General features: G+C 49.5%; 2 protein-coding genes across 4 annotated transcripts in view; one reads left to right on the top strand and one right to left on the bottom strand.

The window, feature by feature from the left end:
* rnf123 (ring finger protein 123) overlaps positions 1-19,711 on the top strand; it is a 111,151-nt gene that overhangs the window by 48,614 nt on the left and 42,826 nt on the right. The window lies entirely within an intron of this gene.
* amigo3 (adhesion molecule with Ig-like domain 3) lies at positions 610-18,512 on the bottom strand. 3 transcript variants are annotated; one of them, XR_013098727.1, is made up of 3 exons: positions 16,044-18,511; positions 2,114-2,336; positions 1,582-1,713 (listed from the first exon to the last, which is right to left on the bottom strand). XR_013098727.1 is itself a non-coding variant. In XM_076884392.1 (2 exons), exons 1-2 carry the CDS (start codon positions 17,448-17,450, stop codon positions 1,420-1,422), a joined length of 1,548 nt encoding a protein of 515 aa, XP_076740507.1. In that variant the 5' UTR covers positions 17,451-18,512; the 3' UTR covers positions 610-1,419. The 3 variants fall into 3 exon arrangements, 2 of the variants coding, with proteins under 2 accessions (XP_076740507.1, XP_076740508.1); XM_076884392.1 differs by lacking the exons at positions 1,582-1,713; positions 2,114-2,336 and adding an exon at positions 610-1,560 and having other exon boundaries at positions 16,044-18,512; XM_076884393.1 differs by lacking the exon at positions 1,582-1,713 and having other exon boundaries at positions 2,108-2,336.

The following is a 19,711-nucleotide window of genomic DNA, read 5'->3' as shown; positions in this document are numbered from 1 at the left end:
TGCTAGCGTGTGCACCGGCCTGGTTTCTGACGACCCTCCAGTTTGTGCACTGGGGCCGATCAGCCCATGTTTTTATGGTGAATCGTGTTTCCTGTGAAACGGAGCGAGTGCAGCCTGGATCTGATGGTCATCAATGTCTCTTCTCTCAGGGTCGAGTGAAAGCGTTTCACTGAAGCTTTGGTTTCTGGGGTTCCTAGTAAAGTGAATATCACGTCACGCCCAGCTGTACTTACAGTTGTGGCGAGCAAGTGTTCGCGCTCACAGTCGGGCAGTTCACCGCCACACGCCAGCATCCCTGCCGTTCATCTCCACGCTGCTCTCAGACCTGCACGCCTCCGTAAACCTGACCTCCATCCGAAGGGCTGAACTTGTCTTGTTGATGCTGTGTGAACAAAGCGTAGCGTACACCTCGTGACACGGGCGTGCAGGCGCGTCATTGTAGCAGTGCAGAGTGGCGACGCCGGCTGTTCCGGAGAACGCTGCGGGGAGTCACCTGATGATGATGACGTCTTAAACAGAGCATGCTCAGAGCGTGAAACTGAAAGCAGCACGATCAGAGACTCAAACAGCAGCTGAACGTCTTTAATAAACACACGGCACACACAGACTTTATTGTCACGTTTTACTGAACATCACGTACGGCGCTCTCCGGGGAACCGCCATCACAGACATGGTGAGGTCAGGCTTTAATTTCTCCAGCAAACAAAGACGTGTTTATATTTGCAAACAACATGTGAAACAACGAATGTAAAAACCCTCCATGCTGCTCACGCTCACGAGCCCCAGATCAGTCGCCTAAAGCGCTTCGTACTGTAAGGTGAAGACCTACGATAAACAGAGAAACTCCAACAATCAGACCACGCCCCCATGGAGCAAGCGCTTTGGCAACAGTGGGAAGGAAAAACTCCCCTTTAACAGGAAGAGCCCAGTTATCAGCATTTAGTTTCGTGGCAGTTCTGTCACACCGAGCGTGCCTGTTCATCTTTAGTGTGACTCTCAGAGCTGTGAATACTTTACGGTGAGCATTCACTTCCCAGCATGCACTGCTTTGAGGCTGTGATTCGTCTGTGTTGGATAGTGTAGTGTTAAGACCACACACCTTTGGAGCAAGTTTGATTCCCTCCCAGTGTCCAGTGAGGGTCCTGGCTCGGCCCCCATGCCAAACACCAAGCCTGGAATGGCGCGGCTACGTCTGCAGCCCGTCCGCAGCTCGGTCACGTCATCTGTGTGATTGTGTACGTGACCAATAAAGCAGTTTCTTGTGTTTTTGAAAGCATGCGGGTGACACGACACAGAGGTCCGACCTAAATGGAAGAACCAGGATTACAGCATCGGCTTTTTTCTGCGTCAGCTGACGTGAACGATGATGTGAAAACGTGCTTGTAGTTCTTAAACATCTAAACACGGTGTTCAAGACCCTCAGATGAGTCGCTCGTCGGTGCATCTGCGCGTACGTGCGTGTCGTTGCTCTGAAGCGTGCTTCTTGTCCTTCCCGTGGTCACGTGTCAGCGTGGAAATGAGGCTGGAAGGAGGCCGCGTGGCCCCGACAGAGGAGAAGATCTGAGGACGAAAAGAGGAGGAGACATTTTATCACTTTAAGGTTATCACACAGGGCCTGAACAGTTCACCCACAGAGCGCACACACCTGAGCCTGAACAGCCACGCCTACAGGGTTTTGACTCAAACCGCCCTTCACTTCTTATTTTTACAAGCCTGTGGGAAATACGTGCAGTCGTTTATTGCAGACACAAGCAAATGCAGAATGTTAGGCAAAGACAGAGTTCGGCTCTCTGGGGGGGGCTCTGGCGGGGTCTCTGGGGGTCTTCAGGAACTGTTCTTCAGGCTCCCTGAAGGACTCTCATGCTGTTCTGTCAGGATGATCCCACACTGCTTCAGTGATGTGGAGCTCTGTGTGTTTCTATCCACGTGTGCTTTGATGCACTGACTGTGTGTTTGGATCTTTGTCATGCTGAAACAAGCTGCTGTTTCCAGATGTTCCTGGCTGGTGGATCAGACTCTGATAGTTCATCAGTTTATCAAAGGTCTCCAACAGCACTGAAACCATGACAGAGCCTCCACCGTGCCGCCTCCTGACCTCCTCGTACACACTGACCGTGATGTGGATCCATCGTCCAGTTCTCGTGTCATTTTCAGACCTCTGCCTTCCCTCCCGTGTCCCCTCGTTAAGAACGTCTTCCTGACAGCCGTCCTTCACTGATCGTCTCTGATGAGACTTCAGTGAGCAGCAGATGATCAGCTGAAGGTCCAGATCGTCTCTCAGGTCCTGTGTCGGGTCTTTCTGATCCAGTTTACCTGCCGTAGAGTTTGGGAATCACCTCGTTGGAGCAAAAGTACAATTTGATGTTACACTGTGTTTTCTTTGGGATTTTACACAGATTGAATAAAAACATGGAAACAAGTGAAGCGTGTGTGTGACGGGCGAACAAAGAGCCTGCAGGAACCGTTTAAACGCTGTTATGTGCAGACAAACACTGGTGCATCGTAGAGTGAGGAGAACCTTTGATCAGCGCTGTAGTCCAGCGTGATAACAGCCGACCTGCAGACGTGCTCGGTGATCCTGACTGTGACAGCACACTTTGAAAGAGGCACCGTGTGCTCTCATCAAGCCAGGAAGAAAAGCCTTTCCTCCGACACATGAACTAAACAGAAGCTCGTCTTCATACCTCTGGTCTATGTCCTCTGCAATGTTCCCTCTAAGCTGCGCGCGTGCACGATTGCGCACTGCTGGCACGTCTGTGCCCACAAAAAAAACAAATCTAAGCTGAATTAAAATTAAACTTTATCAATTCTGTTTTGCAGTGTTAGTCAGTGACTGGCTGCTCCCGTACGGGATCAGAACGATGTCGCCTCATCCCACAGTCCAGCCAATCACGCGATTCACATTCGTATATACGCAGCTAATCAACGTGGTTGACGTTTATAAGGAAAACGCTCGAAAGCCTGTGAGCAAAAACCAAACGCCGCCCTTTCCTATTGGTGGAAAAATGTACCATGTGGACCAATCAAAAAATGATATGGCTACATGGCATTTAGTTATTTAGGGAGGGGGACGTTTTAGGAGTGACGGTGTGTTTGAGATGTGAGACATTTGTGACGTTTAGCACAAATCTTGTGTAGTTAGTGTGTAGTTAGTGTGTAGTTAGTGTGTAGTTAGTGTGTAGTCAGTGTGTAGTTAGTGTGTAGTTAGTGTGTAGTTAGTGTGTAGTTAGTGTGTAGTCAGTGTGTAGTCAGTGTGTAGTCAGTGTGTAGTTAGTGTGTAGTCAGTGTGTAGTCAGTGTGTAGTTAGTGTGTAGTCAGTGTGTAGTTAGTGTGTAGTCAGTGTGTAGTTAGTGTGTAGTTAGTGTGTAGTTAGTGTGTAGTCAGTGTGTAGTCAGTGTGTAGTTAGTGTGTAGTGTTGTGTGTGTCAGAACAATGAGGCGCCTGCTGAGTGTTACAGGTGTTACAGCAGTGACACATCTGCTGCTGTCAGGCCTGCAGGTATCAGGCTGTTGTTCTCCTTCATCTCATAGTGGACACAAATTATTTTTGGAGCGGCACAAATAATCTGTGTGGCATCAGATTTGATGCAGAACAGCTGATTGTTCTGTAAATAGTTTGAAATGTTTGTTTAAGAAACGCCTTGGCTGCATTTTTAGATAAACAGCTGCAAAACACTTTGTTTTCATAACTCAGTTACTTTTTTGAAGAAGTAACTACATAATTAATTACCCAACATTGGTCATTATTTACTGTATTTGCAGACAGAGTTACAGACTCTCTCCCAGACCACAGACTCACAATACAGTCAGAGCTTTATGAAAGAATAAAGAAAGTTGTGTTTTCAAAACTGGAGTTCAAGTTATTTTTTCCTTCCAATAGTGTTAACATGCTGCACATGGACAAGATCTTTTTTACATTCTCATTGTCAGTGAGCTAAAGCAGATAATGAAAAGTCGTCTAACATAAACGCTGTAATTTGATTATTTTAATAAACATGTAACTTGGATGATTGGATGCTGGCGTGACCACAGTGCACACGTCTGCTGTCGCTCACAGTGGTCCAAGGGACGCTCAGGGAGTTTGTGTGCTCAGACACATGAAACATTAGAGGGAACTTTGGTCCTCTGCTGGTTAAACTGGTCCGGCCTCGCGCTGACTGGTAACGAGCTGCTCCATCTTCGTGGGGTTTGTCTGTGCCTTAAAAGCGCTCCGGTCTTTGTTTCCTGAGCCGTGTCCCGGATGTTTGGATCTGATGTGTGATGCAATGGCGTGTCCAGCGGGGTGGCCTGGGGGGGCACAGGCCACCCCCCCAACCAGACTGGCCACCCCAGGTGCCACCCCAAAGGCAAAACAATAAAATTCAATCAAATATCAAATGTCCGATTATGTTTTCACGGTGACGCTCAGATATCCGAGTGTAAGTGAATGCAGCATCGCTTCTGCGCTATGCGCATCACGTTAGCAAAGGTAGGAGAGCCAAGCGCGAAAGACGGCACTGCAGGAAACAATTTTTCGGTGAAAGAAAATGAGGACAGAATAAATGTCCCGGTAAGTAATATTAAGTTTGTTGAGTTTAGTAAACTTCGGCGAAATTAGAATACCAAGGAAAAAATAACACTTAAAGAATTATTGCAGCCGTGGAATATTTCAGACAGTATGCTACTGAGGGCAGCTAACATAAGAGTTATGAGTTATAAGATGTAATCTAAGTCGTAACATTGCTGTATGGAGCTGCAGATTTGGTTGCAGGTTAACATCGCTGGACTGGCCATCGGGCTTATTTGACTTATTTTTTATTTTTTTTGTAACGGCATGAACAATGAGAGGTGGTGGATTGGCCAGATGCAGGTCGATGTGTAGAAATAACTCCGTTGTTTGGTGGTGGCTATGACGGGGCTTCCACAGAGGCAACAGGTGGATGAGGGAAGGGGAGGCAGGAGGAGAGACCCGAAGCAGCCACCAGTCCGAGTGTCAGGTGAACTGAACTTCAGGTAAGAAGTTATGAGCTGCAGTCTATCTGGGTCAGATATAAACCAAGTTTAGGTGGAGTTTATTTTCGTTGTGCTGACTTTTTACTGTCAGTTGCAATAACTCATACTGCGTTCTAGCCAGCTTGATGGAGTTTTTAGGTGGGTGATGTTACTGATAGTGAACTTTATTTTATTCATAAGGTTAGTAGAGTTGCCAACGGCTCCTTAAAAAAATGGAATGGTCCCTCATTCAGAGAAAATATTACACGTTTCGTATTGAGCTGAGAAGAGACGCAGTTTGTCCCGAACTTCAGCTAGAATGGAAAAAAGGCACAAAGCTGGATTTATTCTGTCTTTATGCTGCACAGCTGCCTCTTCTTCTCTCATTCTCTCCCCCTCCCTCTCCTGTTGCTACTTCAATCATGAAACTGATCAATGATCAGCTGATCGTCTCTCTTGTTTGTTTATCGCCCACTTTGCACCAGAAAGAGGAAACCAGCAGATGTCGCGCTAAACAACAGCAGCACGTTTAAGCTTGATCAGCTGTTGTTAGAATTTATTTAATATTAATTTCTAGTATCAGCTGATGTTTGCTGGAGCCACAGCTGTAAAGCTGCTGGTCATGATATCGGTTTGGATATGTGGTGAGAGGGAAACATGAAACCAGGAGATGTCCTTACTGAACCATCAGAGCTGAACAGGTGATGGAGAAACAGGTTTACCTTTTAGGTGACATGGATGAGTTGAAGTTATGAACTGTTTCTGAGAGACAAATAACACCAGGATCCTTTTTTATGTAGCTGACAGCTGGTAACTGTGCAGGGGCGGGTCTAGCAAAGTTTTGCCAGGGGGGCAGGTAGGGCATTAACAGGGAGAGGGGGGCACAAAGAAATACTTTTCTTTCTTATTCTCATTTAAAATACCTAGTTTTTATTAAATAATTATCTAAATCTTACAACCAAAGTTTTTATCTGACGTAAAATGTATAGAAATCATACATATACCAACAAGACTGTACATCACTGTCACAACAGCATTTGTTTTCATTCAAAGTCTTTATGGCTTTAATACCTGGTGGGCCAATCTGTAGTGAAAATGCCCAATTTTTTTGTCCCAGTCCAGCCCTGCAGGTTAATACTGGCAGTGTCACCATGCCAGCTGACTGTATTTCATCATCAGCCAGTGTTGTTCTTTATCAATATTACCAAAGTTTACCATAAGGCAGCATAGAAAGTATTTACTTGCTTTCAGGTTTTATTCAAATGTTAGTCTTTTCAGTTGTTTCCCCACTTTTTTCCTGTTTCAAAATAAATCACCAGTTTGTGAGAAGATTATCTTCTTTTTTTAAATAGGCAGATAAAATTTTACATTGGAACTGGCTAATTTGTCAATTGTTTGCTACAAATGTTCGTATTTTAATATTCAAAAATGTTTTTGCCCAAAACATATGTGCACTATATGTCAGTAAAAATACTATGTAAATATTGCTGTCCTTGAATGCTGAGTAAATACTGACAAAGCACTGATTGTATCTCTTGTACTTTATCAACGCAGTATCTAAAAACTTTGCACCGTAGTGGTTAAAATCTCATTCTAATAAGAGTTAAAAGCGCATTTGGTTATTAGGTTTATAGGATTATTGAATTATGGTTAATGGTTGGTAGAATTTTTTTTTTTAAACATTATCTGCCAATTACATCTGCCACCCTTCTCCAAATCTGTGCCCCTACCTGGCCCCCCCAACAAAAATTTTCTAGACACGCCACTGGTGTGATGTAAGAAGGAGGCAACATAATCCTGTGAGGGGGGAGGGGATGGGTCTGTAAAAACTACAGGCGTCACATGACATCCAGGAGGAGGGGTCTGCTCCGATGCTGCCCGTGAGGCTCGGACTCTGTCTCCAGGAAATGAACTGGATCCACCATTGGATTGGTTTTATTAACACATGCGACCGGCACCTTTTAAGCATTTCTCTCACTTTACATCCTGACGTGTCAGGCGCTCCGCTGAGCTGATGCCGTCCGTGATTATCCGTGCCTCACGGCGCTGATGAGGAGGCGGGGTTTGGTAGCAGCTCTGAATGAAGGAGCTCAGGGGTCGTTTGCTCGCCCGGGGGCCTGTAATCTGATCTGAAGAGCAGAAACGGGACTCGCATGTTTGGAAGCTCAGCCATGTTCAGATCACGGTTCATCTCCTGATTATTGATGAATATCTGTGATCATCAGCCTGCCAGACGGGTTATTCATCTGATGAACTCGGCTCGAATGTTTTTCCACTTTTGTGTTGTTTCTGCTCTGAGGCTCTCGTGGACTCTGAGGGCTCGCCTGCACATTTAAAGAAATCACATCTTGTGTAATTAAGGCGGTGTGAACAGTAAACACAGCCTCTGCAGGGAGTCTGCCCCGGCTGGTCCAACATGGTGGCGTTAGTCCATCAGACCGCCGGTCAGCTGCCTTGTTGGGAAAGCAGCTGAACAGCAGCCACAGGACTGGATTTCCTCTAATAAATCAGTCGTTTGTGACTCTGACAGATGAGCAGAACAGAGCTGCTGTAATGAGCCCCAGGTGCGCTGCTGTTAGTGTACCTGCACCAGCCGGGAACACTGACGCACGAGCGGAGACCTGAGGACGGAGCTGATTGATAAAGTGATCAGAAACTCAGGTGAAACATCTGGATCCATGAATGATTGATGAGGTTCAGGCCGGTTCAGCTGCAGAGCTGGATTCTTCCACGGGGCTTTGATTCACTCTGCCTTCATCAATTTTTCATGGCAGATGTTTTAGGCGAGCCTCAGGAGGAGGAGCCTCAGGTGGGAGCTCGTTCCAGATGGCTGACTGAGGTTACCCTACTGTCGTGTAGATATCGTCATGCCTGCACTCTTGTGTGTTGCTCACAGGAAACACAGCGCACTGCTTCATTCAGGGAACACTCATCGCTTTAGGCTGACTTCCTGTTGTCAGTAGGTGGCGCTGCAGAGCGAAACATCAGCGAGGCCTTTCGCTAAGACGACAAATCAGAGCTGTGTGTTAAAGTGAGGAAACTGGAATCTTGTAATGATGGAGTGAAGGAGGCCGACTGTCTCCTGTCAGCTGGACTCATCCACGGCCGTTAGCTGGGAGCAGATTCGTGTCTGACACATAGAGCTGGGCGATAGAACGATAACGATATGTATCGCGATATAACTTTTACTCGATAGAGAAATTAAGCTATCGCGATAGACCTCGCCGCTCTTGTCCTCAAAAAAAAAAAAAAAAAAAAAGGTCAGCCAATCCAAATTAAGTAGCGCAGAGCCGAACCAATCACAGCCGCAGCGTCACGTCGCGTGACTTGTTACGTACAGCACAAGTGCCAAGCCGCACGTGTGTTTGTTTGGGAAGCAGCCAGCGGGTAATGGAGGAAATGAGTGTGCCGACTAGAAAAATCAACCGAGCGTGACCGAAGAGAAAACAGATGATGGTTCCAACGCCGGAGAGATTGTCGAACGGAAGAGCCATAGAAGTTCCGTAGTGTGAAGGTATTTCGGCTATTTCAAGTCTGACAAAAAACAGAGTAGCTGCACTGTAAATGTGCCGAAAGCAAGTCTGGAAATACAATAAACTGGTGCATGCGTCACACTGTGCGCCACGTTATTGTTTCGGTGAAATGAATTTCTACAATACTGTTAATTCTACTCTCTGCAGTGTTTAAATGCTTACATATACACACAGTTACTGTCCCTCCACACATACGACTCTGTTCTGCTTCTATGCCCCAGCTTTGTTTACTTTTTCCCACCGAGGCTTCTAGACTTCTGATTGGCCAACATTTCGGCACGGTTAGGAATCTAGCGCCACCTGCTGCTTTGGCATGTTCATAGCAGCGTTTTCCTTCATTTCTCCCTTTATGTGTGGACGGGATTATTTTTTAAAACGAAAACAGAAAATCTCCGTTTTCAAAAATACCCGTGTACGTGTGGACGTAGCCTCAGTCTCTGACTGGAAGCGCTGATTCGTCATTCGGCTTTTGTCAGACTAAAGTAACTGTTAAAACTGTTTGAAAAGCTCAGCTATACAACAAGGAGAGATTGAGAATTTCCTTTTAGTTCTCAGTTTATTTGATATTGACAAAAGTTAGTCAGTTTTGTCTGTTCTTCTGTAAAACAAACTAAGATTTATTTTTAGAATTAATATTTTGTTTCTAAGTGGAATTGACAATTTAGTCTGTTTTGTTTGTTCTATTTTGAAACTTAAACGCTTTAGCGGCTGCCTTTAGTGTAGTTTGCAATATTTGCCTTTATTTATCTGAAAAAGTCTCATGTTCCTTAAGTACATCTACCCTGTTGAACTTATTATGGGAAATAAATATTTAAATAAAAACAAGCTGCTGATTATTTCACATTTCACTTGTGAGCAGCGGCACATTTAAATCTTACAAATATAGTTATTTGGCTTATATCGTGATAGATATCGTTATCGCCTGAAATGAAAAAAACATATCGTGATATGAAAAAATCTCATATCGCCCAGCTCTACTGACACAACAAGAATATCCTCCTGTTCACGAGGCTGAGCATTTAAAATAGGGACGTGTAGCACTTTCCTGTTTTGCTGCAGCTAATTTCAAGCTCAGAGCTTCAGCTCACCGACGAGTCCAGTCTCAGCGCGAGGCAGTAATTCAGTACAGCTTTATTTAAAAGGCACCACATCAACAGTCACCTCCAGGTGCTTCAACCTGTACCACACCGTGACCGCTCAGCTTTCCTCTCTCAGCAAACGAGGACGTGTTTGTATTTGTATCCAGGATGTGGAAAACTGCTGAAACTACAAACGAGCCCCAACAATCAGACCACGCCCTATGAGCAACACGTTGGTGACAGTGGGCACAAAAAACTCCTTTTAACAGGAAGCAACCTCCAGCCACACCAGGCTCAGGGAGGTTTTCAGATCACAGCGTCGCGTTGCCCGCTGCTTTCTGGCATCTGCACGCCTCGCTTGGCCTCAGCTTTGCAATGCCGCCATGTTTGCCACGGCTAACCCTCCAGAACCGTTGTTGCTGGAGTCCACCATCTGTTCATGATTCACTGCTCATAATAATCCTTCTTTGTCTGATTCTGGGCTGATTTAGCCCCTCCCTCTTTTAGACTGACTTTCTTCTGATTGGCTGTCCCTTATGGAGGTGGGTGGAGCTTGTGTTGTGTAAGCTCTGCCCTGCTGTCACAAAGGCAGCCTGAACTTCAGTGTAACTCCTCGTTCCCCGACGTAAACGCAGCTCAAACAAACTCGGCGATATCCCAGGAAGTCGCAGCAGATCGGGACGTTAGGCTGTGAAGGTGCTGCTAACAACGAGCGCGGGCAGCAGCAGGATGTTTGGTCCTGAGTCTGCTCGCAGAGTTTTGGTGTGTCGTGCTGATCCAGTGAGCTGCTCGGGGCGCCGCCGCCTCACTGAGCGCGAGGGAAGACCTGCTGAATATTTGATGGCTGCTCTGCCTTCAGTGTTACATAAGAGCACCACATCACTGCTGCTCCCACTTACGTTAACCCCTGAGTGGGCAGGAGATGCACAGCAGCCAATCTAACCTTCTGATGAGCACGCCACTGCTCATCATCAGCTGATTGGAGCGCTGTGATTGGCTCGTTTCAGTCCCGCCGGCTCTTTCTCGGCCTGCGTGTATCTCACAAACCCCAGCTCAGAGCCTGCAGCGCTGCCCGGTAATGATGAGCTGTGATTGGACCGATTCGTCAAACGGTAGTTAACGCCACCTCCGGTGAGACGTGAAAACGGCGCTTTGGAAGGAAACGATCTTAACTTATTCCACAAAACAATCCTGAGGCTCGGCTGATCCCGGCGGTCCGAGCTGCTCGTTTGGGGTTGTGGTTCCGCCTGCGGCTGGCGTCTGCGGCCTGTGGGAGGATGACGGCGGTGATCTCGTGTGTGTGATGGGATGAATCGGAGCCCGTCTGTGTGGTTCCGCTCGAATGTGTCGAGCTTCTTAATGAAGTGTGAAAACTTCCTGCAGGCTTTGAAGGGTGCCATCCGCCCCCCTCCACCTGACTTGCCCGTGGTGCTGGTGAGGTGTGAGCTGATTGGCTGCAGCCAAACGGCCTTTTCTGCGCTCCCTGAAGGACGTGCAGAGCAATCAGCAGCTTCAGCTCGTTTCCTATTGTGTTGATTTGAAAACAGCGTGAAGAAAATGGTGTGTGTGTGCGTGTGTGTGCGTGTGTGTGCGTGTGTGTGTGTGTGTGTGTGTGTGTGTGTGTGTGTGGGGGGGGGGGGGGGCACAGCACACCTTGTGAAGTATAAAGGGGATCATGTAAAGAGTGTGTGACAGGAAAGGCTGACTCTGTCGCTGCTTGTTCAGCCAGGCGGCCGCGCACACCCTGAGAACATGATAACTGAGATGCCTCAGAGGTGGCTCTACCAAAAATCTGAGATGTGTTTGAATATCAAGAGCTTGAGGTCAGAGGTCGCGGTCTCTTGTGAAGAGTTCATGACTGTCCTCGCTCGATACACAGATCTCGGCGCTGCGATCAGCGTCACGGCGCCGCCCAGAGGAAACATTAGGAGAATGATTCTCAACGAGGAGCTGCAGGTCGACCGCGTCACCCAAGGAAAGCTGTCTGCTGATTGGATAAGCCTTCAGCCCCCATCCCGTCACCGGCGACAGGTTTTTCCAACGTTTCTTTAAAGTACCGTAACTCTTGAATGATTTGCGCATCTTAAAAATCCCAGCGGTTCCTGAAAGCAGCGACGCCCTGCTTTCCGCTGATATTAGAGTCCTTCGGGTAATCCCAAGCACTGCGTCACAGCGGCCCGAAGACGAAGGTTGAGAGAGACGAAGGCGCACAGAAAACTGACGCTTTGTCAGACATCGTTTTTCTTTCTTACAATGATTTTATTTTTGATGTTTTTAGTGTTTTATATAAAAATAAGAGTTGCTGGATGTAAGCCCTGATAACAGGGTTTCATAGAACATTGTTTTATGCCATGTTTATTTCATGTATGACAAACACTGCCCCGCCCTCTTCCAGCACCTGTAAAGCAGGTGTATTTGAGGCTTGCAGGACATGCAGGCAGAGCAGGCTGGGTTTATTATCCACTCAGGAAAATGTTGCATAAAAGGAGCACGAGTGTCAGCAGTGCGATGTAGGCCTTTGGCTACAGACTGAGAGGAAGTGTACCGGGGAAGAAAAGAGATGCCCAAAAACAAACCACAGGGTCAAAGGTCACATACTTGTTGTTGTTCAGACTGTAAGTCTTGTAATCATGTACAGTCTCTCTTTCTGCCTCTTTGAGTAAAAACTGTAACATTTCAATTCAGTCCTTTTCTGTTACTAATCCTGATTACGCTCACAGTAGAGAAAGAAGCTACCAGATGTGGAAAGACGCAGCAATCCTGAGGACGGGGACAAAAGCTCACAGCTGATTTTATGACACTTTTACAGCTAAAACAACCAAATAATTCCAGGAGGCCTGTTTAACTTTATAAAGGATAAAGCAGCTTCCCCAGAATCCCACTCTGGAGCGATTCTTTGTGTGTGCGTCAGTCTAAGGGCCGACCTGTGGAAGCTCAATAACTCGAAGCTCTGCCAATAAGGAAGCTGCATGAACGACATCATTTCCTGGTTACGTGCAAGCAGAAGGCGCTCGCAGTTTTTAGCAAAAACAAACAATCAGCTTTAAGTTCTCCAGCGTTTACGTCAATCTCGCTTCACCGAGCTTTCTGATTGGCAGAGTGTTTCACCTTATAGATGGTGGTGGGAACAAGCTTCCATACCAACCTCCTCGCTCTTACTCTGAAAGGTCAGCGACTGCTAGCTGGTGCTGCAGAGTCTGGCTTTGATATCATGTAAACAGGGCCAGTGTTGTCCTGTACAGAGACCTGGAGAGCAGCGTGTCACCAGGACACTCAGTCATATAACACTCGTTCCAAGGAGCTGCAGCTCCAGCTGTAACCTGAAGCTTCCCTACTGTGACTACGAGTTTCCATCGGCTCCTCTGCTCGCCACAGAGCGCTCACGCTGCTGTCGCCTACATGCACACTGGGAATAACGATGCTAATGCTAGTTAGCACGTTTATGATCAGCTGTTGTCGATCGCTCTGACCATCCTCAGATCTTGAGGTCAGCTCGTGATGCTCATCTGTAGTTTAGCCCCCCCCCTACACTCACTCACACACACACACTCACACACTCACTCACTCACTCACACACTCACACACTCACTCACTCACTCACACGCACACACACACACACACTCACTCACTCACACGCACACTCACTCACTCACACGCACACACACACACTCACTCACTCACACACACGCTCACTCACTCACTCACACGCACACACACTCACTCACTCACACACACACTCGCTCACTCACACACACACTCGCTCACTCACACACACACTCGCTCACTCACACACACACTCGCTCACTCACACACACACTCACTCACTCACACACGCAGACACTCACTCACTCACTCACTCACACACGCACACACAGACACTCACTCACACACACAGACACTCACTCACTCACTCACTCACTCACACACAGACACTCACTCACGCACACGCACACACAGACACTCACTCACGCACACGCACACACAGACACTCACTCACTCACACGCACACACAGACACTCACTCACTCACTCACACACTCACTCACTCACACACTCACTCACTCACTCACACACTCACTCACTCACTCACACACAGACACTCACTCACTCACTCACACACTCACTCACTCACACACTCACTCACTCACTCACACACAGACACTCACTCACGCACACGCACACACAGACACTCACTCACGCACACGCACACACAGACACTCACTCACTCACACGCACACACAGACACTCACTCACTCACTCACACACTCACTCACTCACACACTCACTCACTCACTCACACACTCACTCACTCACACACAGTCACTCACACACACACACGCACACACAGTCACTCACTCACACACGCACACACAGTCACTCACTCACACACGCACACACAGTCACTCACTCACTCACGCACACACAGTCACTCACACACACACACACACGCACACACAGACACTCACACACTCACACACGCACGCACACACAGACACTCACTCACGCACGCACGCACTCACTCACGCACGCACGCACGCACGCACGCACGCACTCACTCACTCACTCACTCACGCACACACGCACACACGCAGACACTCACTCACTCACGCACGCACACACGCAGACACTCACGCACGCACACACGCAGACACTCACTCACTCACTCACGCACGCACGCACTCACTCACTCACTCACTCACTCACTCACTCACTCACACACAGACACTCACTCACGCACACACAGACACTCACTCACTCACACACTCTTTAATGACAGTAGGTGCTGCAGGTGTCCCTGTGGGGGCAGCGAGGCTGTGACCTCGGGGTTCGTAGTGACATATTGACGGCTCATGATAAATATTGATCCACGGTCCTGCGGAGGTCTTACCCCACGCCGGCGGGCCGTCCTGCTGTCCCTCTGATCCAGCTTTCAGAGAGTGTTTCCGAGGAGGCGCCACGCTGGCTGGTGATTATGATGGCGGTGGAGACGCCGCTCCAAACTTGGTCAGAGATGTTGTTTAACAAGCAGCTGCAGTGAAGTGTGTCTGTGGCGTCTCTGATTTCACGTGTGAAACATGAGAGCGACTCTGACCACGCCCACACGCTCGCTCTGAAGCGTTTAGATGACTTTGCTGAATGAAATGCTCGCAGCGGCCCTCACACTCACACCTGTACGATCAGGGTTTGTTTTATCTGTAAAATGATCATTTCTGCACGCGATGAAGAGATTTTCAAGGTTTCTGACCAGAATTTTATAAACATTAAGAAAAAACTACTTGAGCAAAAACACCCAATAATAATACAAATAGCTGCTCATTTCTGTGTTTATTCAGACCTGTGTTTTCTGTCTGTGCAGTGGTAAAATAACAGGATGAAAATGGGATGTAAATTAGGGAATTATTAAAAAGAAAACGTGTGTGTATAGAAGTTAAGATGTCTGTATATAAATCTGAATGCGCGCGCACACACGCACACACACACACACACACTGTGCAGAGGCTGAGTGCTGGTCAGAGACAATAACAGCAGTGAGCTGGGCAGTGCAGATACTCGGGTTTATTAACACACAGATGCAGAGAGGACGACACACAGGAGGAGGAGGAGCAGTGAATACAGTGAGGACAATAACAGAAACACGTCTGTGCTGATTGGCCTGTCGGTAATCACATGACTGAGGCAAAACAAGTTTCACAAAGTTCCAACAATGGCCCCGCCCCCTGAATGAATCATTCCAGCTGATGTTTTTATTTATTCATCTCTATAATTCGTGATCTGACTGATGATGACAGTAACTGAACTCCAGAGTGGAGGGAGACGAGGAGGAGGGGCAGTTTCTATTTTTACTGGCTAAAAGCTGCTCTTCTGTGGCGTCACGCGGTGACAGGGCTACAGTGCGACTGGCTCTACGAACAGAAAGAAGCTGAAAGGCTCTACAAAAGGTCTCTCACCTCTGAGCGAGACAACAAGGCATCGTAAACGTTTGTTAAAGGTACAAGCCGTGCTTAAAGGGACAGCCGTGCGCTCGGGTGCAGTCCGTCCTCGCACCCCGTCATGCTATCTTTGGTTTGAACTCTGCGGCCCGTCACGGTGCGCTGGTTGGGTGCGGCGGGCTCGTCTGCTCTGGAGGGTTTTGGTTAACAGTATCAATCTGTGAAATTGCACTTGGATGTTTTGGATGAAAGCCTCGCCGTGGCCTGTGGGTCCATGCCGGAGTTGTGCTCAGGTGGAGGAGGAGGTGAGGGGGAGTGAGAGGGGAGTGGGGGTGGTGCGTTGCTATGGCATCATGATGGGCGTGTCTGAGAAGACAGACATAATGGAGTCTGTCTCCCCCGCCCTGTGCTGTGGCTGTTGCTCTGCCCCTAGCAGTAACCCTGGCCCCAGGTGTCCCGGCCCTGCCCTCAGCCTGCCATTTTGCTGCTCTCTGATTGGCTCCAGAAACACCACATGCTTGTTGGTACTGACCTTGCGGCCCGGGCCCTCCGTGCTGGCCGGCGGGGTGGGGGTGAGGATGGAGGACTGGGCGCTGCCCGCCCCAGCCTCGTTTCCCAGACTTGGGGTGGCCGTGGCCAGGGGCGGGGCTTTCAGACATGGAGGGCAGCGGCAAGGCGTCAGGTAGAGGTACATGAGCACCAGCACCAGGCTCACCACGCAGCCCAGGAGGGTGGTGAAGCCCGTGTTGAACGGTTCCTGGGGGTCGTTGCTATCCGCCAACACCGTGACGTTGACCTCCCATGTGTCGTTGCGGTGATGCTGCCGGTCCTCCGCCAGACACCAGTAGATCCCGGTGTCCTTCTCGCGTGCCGCCATGATCTCCAGGCTGCCGTTGGAGAACATCTTTAAGGACCCGTTATTCCCCGGGGGCAGCACCGACTCCAAGCTTGGCGACACCCAGAGGAAAGTGATGGCGTGGCCGGAGAGAGTGGTGGCACAGTGCAGCAGCAGCGCTTTCCCCGCCGTCACAGTAACACTCCTCTTCTGGGTCACGGCACTCAGGTTGCACTTCTCCAGGTAGCGTCCATGCTGGAGGAAGCGCACAGTGCCTCTCGGGTTCCCGTAAACCAGACAGACGTGCTCCTGCCTGAAGAAAAGCAGCGACTCAAACTCCTGCTGCTCCCAGGACCGGAACAGGCTGTACATGGGGCACTCGCACCACAGCGAGTTGTTGTGCAGGTAGAGCCCCTTCTGCAGCGAATGGGGCAGGGCCAAAATGTCCTCCAGGGGCAGTTTGGACAGGCGGTTTGAGGACAGGTCCAGCAATGACAGGTGGGGGTGGCTGTGCTTCTGAATGGAAAAGAAGGGGAAGTCTGTGAGGCGGTTGTGGCTCAGATAAGCCTTGCGCAAGTTTGTCAGTCCAGCCAGAGGTCTGCCCTCCACCCGCGAGATCCGGTTATTAAACAGCAGCAGCTCCTCCAACCCTGACAGCTCCTGGAAGTAATGCTCCTCCAGAACACAAAGATGATTGGATGACAGGTCCATGTTTCGGAGCTGAGCTCCGGACGAGTTTCTGAACGCTCCCGGCATGATCGCTGTCAGCTGGTTGTGGGCCAAACGTAACGTCTCCAGTTGAAGAAGTCCTTGGAAGGCGCCGTCCTCCAGCTGCGTGATGTGGTTGTGGCTGAGGTCCAGGGTGACGGTGGAAACCGGCATTTCTCCGGGAACGTGTCTCAGAGTCAGGGTAGTGCAGCTGAAGATGTCTGCGGCGCAAATGCAGCCGCCCGCCCGATAGGAGCCCCGAGACGAGGTGACGGCAGCGTGTACGGGGCTCGGCCGGTGCAGCTGCAGGCACACCAACAGCAGCACAGCAGCCCGCCACGCTGTCGGAGAGTCCACAGCCTGCAGGAATTCCGTGTGACCACCGACGTGCGACATGATGCCACCAGCGTGTGTCCCTTACTTTGAAAGAGCCTCAGTTTGCTGTTCACATCCTTCGTGCGCCGCGATTCATCTCATTTTGGCGTAACATGGTCGACACGTAAACACAGAGCAGGCGGAGGAAGCTTGCTGTTGCTCATAGTGTACGAGTCTGTGCGCGTCCTTCACTCTGAGCTTCTCATCGTCTCCTCTCAGAGCGTGGCTGTGGAGCGCGCTCAGTGTGCCTCCAGGCTGTTTGTTTGGTCTAACTCGGTTAATGTTGTCCACCTGCCAACCCGGCAGACGCCAGGAGAGGAGATGCCTAAATGGGTTATGTGAGGTGGAGGCGTCCCAGCACAGACTCCCTCTGTCAGTGATCCAGGTGTGCTGCGATGTCAGAACACCTGTCCCTGTCGTCCCATTTATCACACAGAAAAGTCAGAAATCACTTCCTGTCTCCTCCTTTCATCCCATATCTGCTCCGTGGGCGTCCTTCTTCAGCTCTGCTCGCTCCGGGAGTTTCCTTTCCGCACTCAGTCTCTGCTGCTGTGACGATGGCGAGCTCCGAGCGCCTCAGTTTGATCCTGGGATCAGACTCTCAGTGAGGTCGGCATCCCGTCTGCTCCACACTCGTGCTCCACACTCGTCCACCACGCCGCTCTGCTGCTGCCCTGCGCTGTCTCTGGCCGCACTGAGCGCGCTCCTCGCTGCTCCCTCACAGATGTTGCTGTGTGTGTGCAGGTGTGTGTGTCAGTCGCTGCTGCCTCCGTCTCTTGACTGCGCTCGGCTCAGATGTGAGCTTCGTCTGTCGCTTCTGGTGCTTTCCCAGCTCCACCTCTCCTCCTCCTCCACTCTGGATTAACCCTCTCTCTCTCTCTCTCTCTCCCCCTGCTCCTCCCCCTGCTCCTCCTCCTCTCTGTTTTTGCTGCTCTGCTGCTTTCCGTCTCTTTTTGTTTCAGGCTCACACTTTGTTTCCGTCTCCTCCCTCCTCCTTGCTCCTCTCTCGGAGGCGCCGTGTGTTTCCTCGGAGGAGCGTGAGGAGCAGTGAGATGAACGCTCCTGTGATTTTACTCACAGAGTCAACAAAAATGATACTATGATCATGGTTTGTGTGATGATCAGGAGGAGGCGGGGCTCCAGCATTTCAATCTATGACACCATGAATACTTTGTGGCTCCTCCCTCCATGAACGCCATCTCCTCCGGGTTGTTCTCAGCCGTGTGTGTGTGTGTGTGTGTCCCTGTCTTTTGGTTTTCAGTCACAGTGTGTTTTATGCTGATTTGCTGTCACAGGATTAACATTGCACACACACACACACACACACACACACATTCAGACACGCAGAAACACACGCTCGCGCACACACACGCATGCAGATAAACACAGACACACCGACACACACATGCAGCATGCGCATACACTACAGACACACACACACAGACGTCTGAGCCCGGCGTCTCCGGGTGGCGTGCGTCCTGCCTTTCTGCTGTCGTTGCCCCGCCCTGCAGGAGGACGCAAGCTGATCTCAGCCCAAGGTTAACATGAACACGAGCCCTTGAAGAGCTGAAGCTGACCTCTGACCTCTGACCCTGATCCTACCCTGCTGGACGTCCTGTAACGTCCGACTGAAGCAGCTCCACACAATAAAAACTTTATTAAGTCCAGCAGCAGGTAGAACACGGCGTTCTCTACCACGCACTGCTGTCATTGGTTAGACTGTGACACGTGACTACTGATGTAGTGTTTATTCATCTATACTGAAGCTGCTGAAGGAAGGATGGATGTATTAGAGGTGAAGTTGAGGCTGAAGTCAACGGTGTGAGGCCATGGCTGACTCGGCTGTTCTCCTGACCCTCCCAGACGTCCCGTTTCCTGTGACGTTCCTGTTCATGTGCTCCGTGTATCATTAGTGCCATAGCTCTGAACACGCTGCCCTTTCCTGGTTTATTATTAACGAGGGAACACGATGGACTCAAAACACAGCCGGCGACATTTCCAGCTGAGCTCTGTGACTCAGTTGTGTGGATGACGGCAGCCTACAGGACCGTGGAGGGGGGGCGTGTCGAGAGGCTGAAAAGATAAGGTCACAGGCGGTTTTACAGGGAAATGTCACCATGCTTCCCTCAGAGATCATCCTGTGAGGGACTCTACCCAGTTTGCTCACCGCTGAGCAACGAGCCAACATCTGCATCCAAACAAGAGGGGAAGTGACCGCTTCTGTTTTTCACTTTAAAAGCTTATTTTGGCGCCCTGAGTCACAGCGGCTAGTGCTGCATGTT

The sequence above is a fragment of the Maylandia zebra genome, linkage group LG5 (genome assembly GCF_041146795.1).
Source record: "Maylandia zebra isolate NMK-2024a linkage group LG5, Mzebra_GT3a, whole genome shotgun sequence".
Lineage (NCBI taxonomy): Eukaryota > Metazoa > Chordata > Actinopteri > Cichliformes > Cichlidae > Maylandia > Maylandia zebra.
This window is presented reverse-complemented; position numbering and strand designations above follow the sequence as displayed.